We start from the raw sequence: 12,021 nt of genomic DNA on the forward strand, positions 1-12,021 counted from the left end.
CGGGATTCCTCGAGGGAAGGAGGGAGCTTTGAAGGACTAGGACCTCCGAGTCGCTCCAGGCCAGTCTCTCGGATACTGTAATCCCCAGGGGTCTTTATCCGTTTGCAGTCGCCTACCCGGTCCCCCCACGGAGCCCCAGCCCCAACTCGCCTTACCAAAATCCAACAGAACAAAAAAGGCTAAAATACAGAAACTCGACTTGGAGGATGCCCGAGGGGGCTTTGGCAGGAGCGGGAGGTGGGGACTGCGCCCTGGGGTCGGCGCTGGCGCGGGCGCCGGCCTGGGAAGCCTCCGCGCTCCAAGCCCGCCGTGCGCCCCGAGAATTGCGCGCGGCTTCGGCCAAAGCCCCCGCGCAAAGCAGGCTCGGGTTTCTTCCCGCCGGGCCGAGGAGCTCGGGCTCTGCCCGGGCCCGGTGGGTCGCTGCTTTGTTCGGTTCTTTGGGGAGCGCGGGAGTCGGCGAGTCAAAGGGGAATTTATATCGCGGAGAAGGAAGCTGGAGTGGGTGGGCTGCGAGTGTCTACGCGCGAGAGGGAAGGGGAAATGAGCAGGGGGGTTGAACAGTCTTCCCCAAACCCCACAAAACTGCTCGTGGTGACGGGGACGATGGACCGAATTCGTGGCGAATTTGGAGGAATAAATTCTCAAGACATTGCTACCTTTGCGCTCAGCCCTTGCCCTATAGACGAGGGCCTGGCTCCTCGGGCGCGGGCGAGGGGGGTTCAGTGTCTACCGTTTGCCTCTAAAACCTTTGTAGGTTCTTCTTGACGCCCCCGAGCCTGGAACTCGCTGGCCACGGTCATTTGATTAAATGAGAACGACGCCCGGCGAGGCCCTGGCCGGTCCAATCCGGCGGGCACGTCTGCTCTGAATCCATGACACCTGGGCCCCCATAATTAGGAACCCTAATTATTCGCTTCATCGCTCATTAATGAAGGTGTCTGTCCCAGGATTGCTGCTACTTGCAAGGTCTTTGGGGGAGATATTTGACTGCATTCATCAATTCTACTCTATGTTTCAAGCCAATTTTTTTTTTTTTGCAAAGGAACGTCGTTATTTTTTGTTCTGAATATGTGGGCCCATTAACCAAAATGTGATAATAAAATAAATCTTAATAAGCTCTAACTCTTTTTTTTTTATTTTTTTTAAGTCTTTTCAACTTCAGGCTGAGCTGCAGAAAAGCCCGGTGCTGCGCGCCTGGGTCTTAGAGCCGACGGATTCCGGCGCTCCTCGCCCTGATTGGTGCCAACTCCCCTGAGCTGCTGGGCGATTGGTCCGCAGTTCCGGGAGGGGGCGTGGCCCGAGGAAAGTAAAAACTCGCTTTCAGCAAGAAGACTTTTGAAACTTTTCCCAATCCCTAAAAGGGACTCGGCCTCTTTTTCCGGGCTCGGCGGCGCAGCCACTCTGGACCCCGGCTCGTCGACCCTCGGCGCTGCCGGTTTGCTGGGGGGCTTGGAGAGCCGCCTTCCCGCGTCCTCGCGCGGACTGGGGGTCCCGCCTCGGTCCACTGGGCCCGCGGCGCCTCGGCTCGGTCCCGGCCGCCCGGCCCGGCTGCCACCCGCCGGGTCCACAGCGCCAGCAGCGAGCAGGGGCCGGCGCCGCGCTCGCCTCCCGGGCGCGCCCTCCAGGATGCTGATCCGCCCGGTCCGCTGAAAGCGAGCGCCCCTTCTCGGCCCGAGCGCCGGCGCCTCCTCCACCTCGCCCCGAGCTTCCCGGAGCCCGGGCCGCCCCCGCCGGTCCCTTCCTCTCTCCACTGCTCGCTGTCGCTCTCGCTCCCGGGCCTTCCTCGCTCCCCGGCCGCAGCCCGTGCGCGCAGGCGGAGGCGAGCCGTCGCAGACGCAGCATGCAGGCGCGCTACTCCGTGTCCGACCCCAACGCCCTGGGAGTGGTGCCCTACTTGAGCGAGCAGAATTACTACCGGGCGGCGGGCAGCTACGGCGGCATGGCCAGCCCCATGGGCGTCTACTCCGGCCACCCGGAGCAGTACGGCGCGGGCATGGGCCGCTCCTACGCGCCCTACCACCACCACCAGCCCGCGGCGCCCAAGGACCTGGTGAAGCCGCCCTACAGCTACATCGCGCTCATCACCATGGCCATCCAGAACGCGCCCGAGAAGAAGATCACCCTGAACGGCATCTACCAGTTCATCATGGACCGCTTCCCCTTCTACCGGGAGAACAAGCAGGGCTGGCAGAACAGCATTCGCCACAACCTGTCGCTCAACGAGTGCTTCGTCAAGGTGCCCCGCGACGACAAGAAGCCCGGCAAGGGCAGCTACTGGACGCTGGACCCGGACTCCTACAACATGTTCGAGAACGGCAGCTTCCTGCGGCGCCGGCGACGCTTCAAAAAGAAGGACGTGCCCAAGGAGAAGGAGGAGCGCGCCCACCTCAAGGAGCCGCCCCCCGCGGCGTCCAAGGGCGCCCCGGCCGGCCCCCCGCTGGCGGACGCCCCCAAGGAGGCCGAGAAGAAAGTGGTCATCAAGAGCGAGGCGGCGTCGCCGGCGCTGCCGGTCATCACCAAGGTGGAGACGCTGAGCCCCGAGAGCGCACTGCAGGGCAGCCCGCGCAGCGCGGCCTCCACGCCCGCCGCGTCCCCCGACGGCTCGCTGCCCGAGCACCACGCCGCCGCGCCCAACGGGCTGCCCGGCTTCAGCGTGGAGAACATCATGACTCTGCGAACGTCGCCGCCGGGCGGCGAGCTGAGCCCGGCGGCCGGGCGCGCGGGCCTGGTGGTGCAGCCGCTGGCGCTGCCCTACGCCGCCGCGCCGCCCGCCGCCTACGGCCAGCCGTGCGCGCAGGGCCTGGAGGCCGGGGCCGCGGGGGGCTACCAGTGCAGCATGCGCGCCATGAGCCTGTACACCGGGGCCGAGCGGCCGGCGCACATGTGCGTCCCGCCCGCCCTGGACGAGGCCCTCTCGGACCACCCGAGCGGCCCCACGTCGCCCCTGAGCGCCCTCAACCTCGCCGCCGGCCAGGAGGGCGCGCTCGCCGCCGCGGGCCACCACCACCAGCACCACGGCCACCACCACCCGCAGGCGCCGCCGCCCGCGCCGGCTCCGCAGCCCCAGCCGGCCCCGCAGCCCGCGGCCGCCGCTGCGCAGGCGGCCTCCTGGTATCTGAACCACAGCGGGGACCTGAACCACCTCCCTGGCCACACGTTCGCGGCCCAGCAGCAGACTTTCCCCAACGTCCGGGAGATGTTCAACTCCCACCGGCTGGGCCTTGAGAACTCGGCGCTCGGGGAGTCCCAGGTGAGCGGCAACGCGAGCTGCCAGCTGCCCTACCGGTCCACGCCGTCGCTGTACCGCCACGGGGGCCCCTACTCCTACGACTGCACCAAATACTGACCTGCCCCCGCGGCCGCGCCTGCCCCGGCCCGCTCCGCTTCGCTCCCAGCCCCGGCCCGCTCGGACAGTTAACGCCGCAGAGACGGAGAAAGACACAAAACAGGCCCACCGGCTTCCGCGCAGACCCGGCGGCAGCGGAGAGCGCGGGCGCGCCGGCCTCGGCGGTCTGCGAGGCGTGCAGGTAACTCTATCCGCCGCAGTGAATGCCGATTTTAAAATCCCTCTCCCCCCTACCAGCATGGCTGTGCTCGGCTCCACCTGGGGGTCCAAAGATTAAGTTATGGACCAAATCCCGTAGCGACCCACTAATGACTTTCTGTAGAGAGCGCCACAGGTGTATGGGGGTCTCTATAGATAACGTATGTGCTGTGTGTAATTTTAAATTTCTCTAACCGTGCTGTACAAATGTGTGGATCTGTAATCAGGCTATTTTTTGTTGTCGTTGTTGATGTTAAGAGCCATTAATATAATATTTAAAGTTGAGTTCACTGGATAATTTTTTTCATCTTGCCCAACCATTTCTAACTGCCAAATTGAATTCAAGAAACCTATGTGGGTTTTGTTTCCTGTACCATGATGAGCTATAATTCTTTTTCCCAGTTGTAGATCTTTAACAAAACAAGAAAATAATTTATTTTTTTTTTGCTGATGGATAAAGAAATCAAGTATCTGATACTTTTATATTGATAAAGTGCGATGGTTTTGTATAGTAGATTCCACCATGAGTATTCCTTTAAAAAAAACAAAACACCAAAAATTTTAACTTCATCTGTGTTTGTCTTATGTGGTCTTAATTGTTGTACTTACCTTAAAATAAACCCATGTTGTTTTTCTGCCCAAAGTTCGGACAGTGTTTGTGTTCTTGCAGTTTTTAAAAACAAGGTGTGTTTGCAAGCCTACCTGTTCTGATTATTTTTGTTGTTACGCAGGTGGGTATTCGTGTAGATATGTAAAGAGGATTACAAGAAAATGGGAGCAGTCACCTATTGTCTTGTTTAGTGACTGAAAAACGCTTTATGATTAATTAAAGAATCCCACCCTGGGATTTTTTTTTTTTTTTCTTGGAGGCAATTCTGAGAAACCAGCCTGGTTGGACTGAGCTGCCTGAGGGGTGGTGAGCTTGTTGTAATGCATTTTGTTAAATGCAGGAAAACACGCCAGTTGTAAAACAAACAGTGCCACTCCATCTCAGCGTCCAGCTGTCCCCAATTTAGGAGAGAAGAAAGGAAGGATAAAGGGTTCCCATTTGCTAACTGACAACCCACGGTGAGTGCTGCCTCCCCTCGATTTCCTAAAATGCGGACTTCCTCACCCACTGCAATGGTTTTCCAGAAAATTTGAACTGGGCTGGTGAAGGTCTGAGGGTCATTGATTCTCCAGCATCTAATGTTTATCCCTTCCTGTGGCCGGATCGTAGGGGAGTTTCAGACTGCTTTGCTTCTCACTGTGATTTCTAAATCTTTACCCTCATTGCTGCGAAAAAAATTTAAAACCTCATTTGCCCCTCAGTACTAATGTACAGCGCTTCCATAGCCCTCGATGTATTAGCATTTTCAAGATGTGACATCATAGAGATATTATTTTTCAATTTTGGTATCTCTCGTGTTTTAAATTTTTAGTAGCAACATAGCTATGTGGCTGTGACATGTGGCCGGGAGAAAGGCTTTATGGTCTGTTTCACTGGCTGAAACCTACCATTCCCCTGCTGGCCTCTCCGTGTGAATTTTGGGACCAGAGCTCCGCCAATCCCCATCCCAGCAGGTGAGCTGTATTTCGCCAAGGGTGAAGTTCTTTGAAAAAACATTTCAGGGGATGACGATTTTGCCAAAGGTGATTTTGCTTAATGCAGTAGCACCGAACCTGGGTGTTGTTGTTTTTGTTGTTGTTTTAAGCGTAGCGTTTTTATCTCTATGCTGTGTTGAAATAGAATTAGGGGAAATTCGAAGCATAATAATTTTCCCCATATGTGCAACGCAGATTCTTTCAAGCTGTGGCCCTAGAGGTGGCCCGTAGTTAGGATTTAAGGGCTGTGGTTTGTTCCTTTTTACAACAAGTGGGAGCCGGGGTGCCTGGGTGCTCGGCCCTCAGTGGGGCCCAGGCCAGGCGGCTTTAGGAGGAGGAAAACTAAGGAGGTGGGTGGGGGAGAGAGACCCTCTCTACCAGGTAGGGTAATGTGGCCTGGGCTCCTTGCCCCCTTCTGCTACTCTGGTTTCATTTTGCTTCTGCTCTTCGTGCTAGTTGCCCCAGGAAGAGAGTAGCGTGCGCTGGACCCCAAGCAAGCTGGCTTTCTCCTTCCCCAGATGTTTCACAGAGGTGTCCCTGCATTCAGCTGCCTTCATCGTAAGATTTAGAGCCCTTGATGCCCAATTAATGACAAGGCCAGGGGCACACATCGGACTAGAGGAGTGAGAAAGGTGGGCCGGTGAGGGTGGGAGACCCCTCCCGGGACTGTTCATGAGACCACGCTGGGCTTTTGGTCTTTGGGATGGGCTTCTTAAAGGAGTCCCTGCAGTGTGGGGGTGGGTGGCTCCAGAAGGTTCTTCCTACCCCTTGTGAGGGCCACAGGGTGGGGTGGGGGCTGGGAGGGGGGGTTCTTTCTATTCCCCTGGGAATGTGAACAGCTGGGGAGTTGTATTGGGGGATTTATCCAGGCCTCTGGAGGGGCAGAGAGCCAGTCTCCTGGGCTGTGCCAGGTCTGGGCACTTTGGGAGACACTCAGTCCGAGGCCACGGGGACTGGGGTAGGTGCAGGGAGCCTGGCCATGTGCTGCGAGCTGGCTCAGAGCTCTGCTCACCATGGCCTCCTGCAGCTGCAGCCGGTGTAGACCTCAGGCCTGGGGGCTTCAGGGCAGCAGAGTGGGAAGATAGCACAGCTGGATGCTGTGAGCGACACAGAGCTAAATGGCCCGAGGGACAGTTGTGCCTCTTGTCAGTCAAGGTGTGCAAGTCTGCTGCCCAGCACCCAAAAAGCATGCCTGGGCAGGGGCCTGGCAGTGCTCCATCTACTTATCTGCTGCCCCTTCCTTTGCCATTTGGTCCTAGGGAAGCCCTGGGCCCTTCGGGAAACGGGAAAGGACTTTGGGGGTGGAAGGGCCGGAGTGGCCTGCCACACACAGGCCACTGGGACTTGGGGTTGGGGGGCTGTCTGCATCCACAGACAGGCAGTTTGCAGGAGACCTGTCCAACGACCGTGTTTTTCCCGACTCAGTAAGAAGCTATGGATGGGCAGATCGCAGACACTGCAAATAAAACGAAAGTAACCGGAACACCGTGACAGGCTGTCTCCCACAGAGTTAGCCCTGCGTCCCCAGCTGGCTTTGGCTGGGTGGACTATGACCCTCATGTGAGTCCAGGTTTGGCAGATGAGGGCCACATGGGGAGACCCCACGGCCTCTGAGCGCCCCTCACGTCCCCAGCCCCAGAGAGGCTGCATGCAGCTGGACTAGCCCCTGTGATCCGGCTTCTTGTGGGACGCCAGGGCTAAGCCCCAAGCCGCAGCTGTCAGGAAGAGGGACTGCCAGTGACCCGCCATGCCCAGGCCTCTCCGAGAACAGGCCTGGGTCCGTGGCCATGCGGTCCTCGCTGCCCTGGATCAGGTGGCCTGTCCCTGCAGATGCAAATCCTGCTGTGACTTGCATCCAGGAATTGCTTCAGCACTGGGCCAGGAACAGAGGAGGCCACCTCTCGCTGCGTGCACAAGCCACCTTCCCGTCTTGGCCTCAGTCCTTTTACCTACAAGATGACCAGGTGACCAGGGTCTCCTGCACTTCTTGTCTGGGCACAGCCAGGGCTCCTGCAGTGAGCCCTGCCCTGTGCCGCTGCCCTCTGCTGCCACCAAGGAGCCAGGTCAGGAGTTAGCGGGAGGAGAAAAGGAAGGGTCCTGGGAACCTGGGCGCTTGGCTCATAAATCTTCCGGGGACCATCTCCTCCCTTTACCCCACGGCTGCCCGGGGGTCGCTGCCTGGGGCTGGGAGGGGCTGGGGCTTTCGCTCAGAGTCCAGAGAGCGGAGCTGCCAGTTCACCCCTGGGAGCGGCCCTGCTGGCTTGGGATTGCCGCCTCACGCCTTATCCCACCCCCAAATCCAGGAGAGGGGGTGATGGGCAAGGTTGGCTGATGGAGAACCTGGGCTGGGTGGGGAGAGAGACAGTGAGAAAAAGACACCCCGTGATGAATGGGCACAGCCACGTTCCTGGGGAAGGTGCTGGGGGCTGAGCCTGGCTGGCACCTCCGCATGGGCCAGACTGTGCACTCCTGCCTGCCTGTCACGGTGCCGGGAAGGTGGGTCGTTACAGACCTGAGGTTTTATGCTTTAGGTCCCGCTAGGCTAGGAGCGGCTGGCCTGGCGTTCTAGGGTCCAGTGCCCCCGTTCCAGGTGAGTGGGACAGGCTGGTCAGAGCACCCAGAGGTCCCTCCCTTCTGCCTCCCGGTGAGTGAGTGCCTTCTTGCTCCACATACTTGAAATGCTTTCCCAAACTTCGAGAAGCATTCCCTGCCTCCTCCTTCTTGCATGGCCTCAGCTCCACCAGGCGTTTGAAATGTTTGCTTTTTGACATAGGCATGTAGGGAAGGCGGTGGAACATTTCAGGGGAGTTTGGAAGGCTGGCAGCCGCTGTCGGGGACAGCCACCGGGGTCTGGGAAGAGGCCACTTACCTTCAACTTGTGCTTTACTTGTTCAACGTTCCTGCGCAGTGAAAGCAGAGTGCCGGGGTTGTTTTTGTTTTTGTTGTTTTGAGACAGCGTCGCCCAGGCTGGCGTGCAGTGGTGCGATCACAGCTCACAGCAACCTCAGCAACCTCGAACTCCTGGGCTCAAGGGATCCTCCCACCTCCGCCTCTGGAGTAGCTGGGACCACAGGCATGAGCCACTGTGCCCAGCCCAGAGTGCTGGGTTTTTCCAAGCGTCAGGCTTGTGGGGACTTGATCCTGGGGCTGAGTGTGTGACAAGCTTAAATGCAGGGAAGGGGTGCAGTAGACAAGGGCACTGGCAGCCCGGGGTGCTTTAGTGGATGGAGCTGGGAGGCTTCCCCCTCGCCCATGTCCGGGGGTGCAGCTTTGTGCTCTCAGTGTGTGCCCACCCAGGCTTGCACCCTGTGGGCTCTGCCCAGCAGCCTCTGGCCCAAGCTCCCGCTCTGCCTCCCGTTGTTTTGCAGCCACCTCCCCAGTGAGGTCTGTCTAAGGTGGAATCTGTACGCACCAACTCGGGCCCTTCCAAACAGGCCAACTGAGGGTTCACGCGGCCTCAGCCAGGTTACTTACTCTAAGCTCTCTGGGCTGGTTTTTCAACTGCAAAAAATGACAGGATCATTGACCAGGGTCATCCCGAGGACTCGGGAACCTAACACAGGTTGGCACAGTGCTTCCGTGGCCCTCTCTCCGTGGTAAGGGCTCACTGCTCGTTGTCAGCTCTTAGGACTTATCTGGAGAAGAGAAAGGATCCTTTGGTCTCAGTTAACTGGCATATGGGCCATGCTTTGGGCAGGGACGTGCGTGTGCCCCAACTGCCCAGTTTAGAGCCTTTCAGTCATTTCTGAGAACAAGGTGGGCTTTACAGAAGCCATTTGGAAAATCCTGCCCTGCTCTCTGGGTCCCACTTAATTGGCTGGGCCGGGTGGCCGGTCCCTTCGTGTCCGGGACACTCAGGCGCACTTCCCTCCGAGAAAAGCAGCGGAGGACCCTGCTCCCCAGCTCCGGAAATCTTCCGCCTCCAGGGACAGCACGCCTGTCCTCTCTGGAGGGCCCCTCTGCCGTCCTCCGCTGCAGACACTCTGACTTTGAGCACTGCCATGTGAGTTCTGATCCCTGTTCTGCTGCTTACTACCTTTGTGGTCTTGGGGTGTTCTGTGCCCGGCCTCGGCTTTGTCATCTGTAAAATGGGCGACACCCATGCCTTTCACAGGTGCTGTGAGCCTGAACGAGAACTCCCTCCCGCAGGGCCCTGAGTTTTGGGGCGTGGTCGCTGTCACAATGCCATTGTTCTTCTGTCTTTGGACACACTTGCTCTGCAGGGAGACCTGCAGCCAGTTAATGTGCTGGGTTTTCGGTTTTCTGGTCTGCAAAATGGGAATGCCAACAGTTTCTATTTCTTAGGGTCGCCCTGAGGGTGGAATGAATCAATAAACTTTAGTTATAATTATCATCTCCGTCACTAATGTTTTTAGGTTGTCAGTGAGGTGACCGAGCTCAGCGCTGTGTCCCCACAGCACGTATGGTGGAATCATATCCACACATACTTATTCACACATGTGACATTTGTTAACTCTCTTTACGCCTGGAAAAATGGTGCAGATACCTGGAAAGGTGACACAGATGTGGTTAACATGGGTGTGTGTTTTTATCTTCCCGAGGAGCAGGGGAGGGTGGATGGGGGTGGGCGGGAGGCCTGGGAGGAGCTCTAGTCTCACCCTCTCGGCGCTCCTTCCCTCCTGGTGCCTGGGCTCCCACCGCCTCCCCAGGAGCGCAGTGTCCCTGGACTGGGGACGGGGCTGTCTGCCCTCATCCCACGCTGAACCCAGCTTCTGTGGGGGCCCCGAGTCGGAAACACTACCATCGTCTGGAGCGTCCCGGCAGGGCGGAGGTCTCAGGGCTGGGAGATGGGTTCTCACCAACTGACTTCGGAGACGACGCGTTTTTCTGGGACCCGAAGGCTTATGAACCTGCAGGGAACTGTCAGCGTCCCCATCAGGCTCTCTGGGACACCCTCCCCGCCCAGCCGTGTCCCAGGCGCGGCCGCCCCCACCGGGCCTCCGCTGCGTCCTCAGCCCACGGAGCCTCCGCACGAGGGCGCATCCGCTCCGGGGCGCCAGGGGCTGGTGCCTGCACTCCCCGGAAACATGGAAGTGCGTGCGCCCCGGCGCGGTTCCCTCCGACCGCAGCCCCTCCGGCGCTCCAGTTACAAGCTCTTCACCTGGGACCCCAGAATTTCTCTCCGGGCCGTGCGCAACACCGGAGTTCTACAGCTGAAACCTCCCGGAGATTTTGCAAAATTCTGCAAACGCACGGCCTGTGTGTCTGCGCCTCCAAACCGCGACTAGGACTCGGGTATTTTTTTTTTTTTTCCTCTCTCTCTCTTTACTATCTGTGTCCCGCCCACCAGCCGCGCCTGTCTCCGCCCGCGTCCGGCCCATGACCAAATTGGGCGCTGTTTATTATTGCATGAATTCAAGCTCCGATTTGCCTTAGAGTTTAGAGGACGCGCCGGGACAGCGCGCATTTCGGGAGAGGCAGGGATGTGCGTGCTGGACTTCGGGTGCCTGGGGACCTCCAGGAGGGGCCGCGGGGCGCGCAGGTGGGGGAGGGGCCTGCATGGTGACATCGCTTTATCTCTCCGTCTGGGTCCATTCGACACACGCGCAGAAACGGGAAACGGAGGAGTTGGATCCAAATTTGAAATTGCTGGGCGCTCGCTGGTCTGGAGAGGTTGGGTGGCCCCAGCGACTGTGGGGCCCCCCGATAACAAAGGCAGGGGCATTGGGGTTCTTTTCTCACCCCAGAGTTGAAAGGGGTGCGACCACGGTGAGAGCAGGGGGTCAGCAGAGGACAGCGCCCCGCCCCCTCTGGGCTAGAGGGCCACCCCCAGGACCTGGGCCGCGGGGGGCTGGGCTGCACTCTTGGCCTAGGCAGAGGAAAGGCAGCGCCCCGGGAGGGAGGCTGGAGGTGCCCAGGGCCTGGCCGGCGCTCCCTCAGGCAGTACCTACACCCAAACCGGTTTCCCGACCCTGATCGCGACTTCCTTTTGGGTATTTAAAACTTATCCACTCCCCTGCTGCCTGTTTATTCCATGGGTCGGGGTTCCCCAAGGAGAAACTCTGGGGTCCCCACTTTGGTGGAGGGTGCTCCCCTCTTTTCTGTGTTCGGAGGCTACCTGAGCACTCGCAACCAGTCCCCAACCTGGTGTCACCTCTCTGCCACAGTGGTGGTGGCTGACACTGCCTCCACCCCAATCGGTGGGCATTTAGTGTCTGTCCCAGGCTTCCAGGAGGTCCGTGGCAGGAGACCCTTGGTGGGCCCTTTCCACGCCCACCTGCCGCACTCACCCCTCCCTCTTTGGTATAGCCACAGGATTGATTCAATGAAACTTCTCATTCAGTTATCCCAAGTGTTTTCTATTTTCCTTAAAAAATATTCAGTGGCGGTCACACACAGGAAGTGTTAGGCTCCATGTCCTGCCCCCCTACCCCCACCCTTCCCCTGTGCCTGGAGGGGGGGGGAGGCCTCCTTGGGAATCTGTATCATCCAGGATTTTTGATTCAGACCATGACGTGGCTCAATGTAAAATGAGACGGGGGTGGGGGTGCTTACACCCCAGGGTGGGGGCGTGGGGGAGGGCGAGCAGCTTCCCAAATGCTTAATGTAATCACGGGCCAGCTGCGTGCACTTGTAAAGTTGTTATAACCCCCCTCCTTGATATAAACAGGAAAGCCCAGAATATAAAGCAAAAGACCCGCATTCACAAATACGAGCTCTCCTGCCAGCTGCCAAGCTCCCCTTTTATGGTGTTCCTGGCTTGCAACCTTAGCCCCACCAGACAGACCTTAGTTTCCCCCCCAAACTCTCTGAACGGGTTTATTTTGAGACCTGCCCCTACTACGGAGCTGTGGACCAGGTACCCCGGGGCCCTCTCCGCCTCCCGCCTCCCGGGTGCCCAAGGCCTTCCCTTCCAGAGAGGCAAGGCGCCT

General features: G+C 58.7%; 2 protein-coding genes across 2 annotated transcripts in view; one reads left to right on the plus strand and one right to left on the minus strand.

Moving 5' to 3' along the window:
* MTHFSD (methenyltetrahydrofolate synthetase domain containing) overlaps positions 1-12,021 on the minus strand; it is a 427,514-nt gene that overhangs the window by 24,239 nt on the left and 391,254 nt on the right. The window lies entirely within an intron of this gene.
* FOXC2 (forkhead box C2) lies at positions 1,361-4,175 on the plus strand. The gene has a single exon (XM_012764677.2). The coding sequence runs from the start codon at positions 1,841-1,843 to the stop codon at positions 3,344-3,346; it is 1,506 nt and encodes a 501-aa protein (XP_012620131.2). The 5' UTR covers positions 1,361-1,840; the 3' UTR covers positions 3,347-4,175.

This window comes from Microcebus murinus, chromosome 20 (assembly GCF_040939455.1).
Source record: "Microcebus murinus isolate Inina chromosome 20, M.murinus_Inina_mat1.0, whole genome shotgun sequence".
Classification (NCBI taxonomy): domain Eukaryota; kingdom Metazoa; phylum Chordata; class Mammalia; order Primates; family Cheirogaleidae; genus Microcebus; species Microcebus murinus.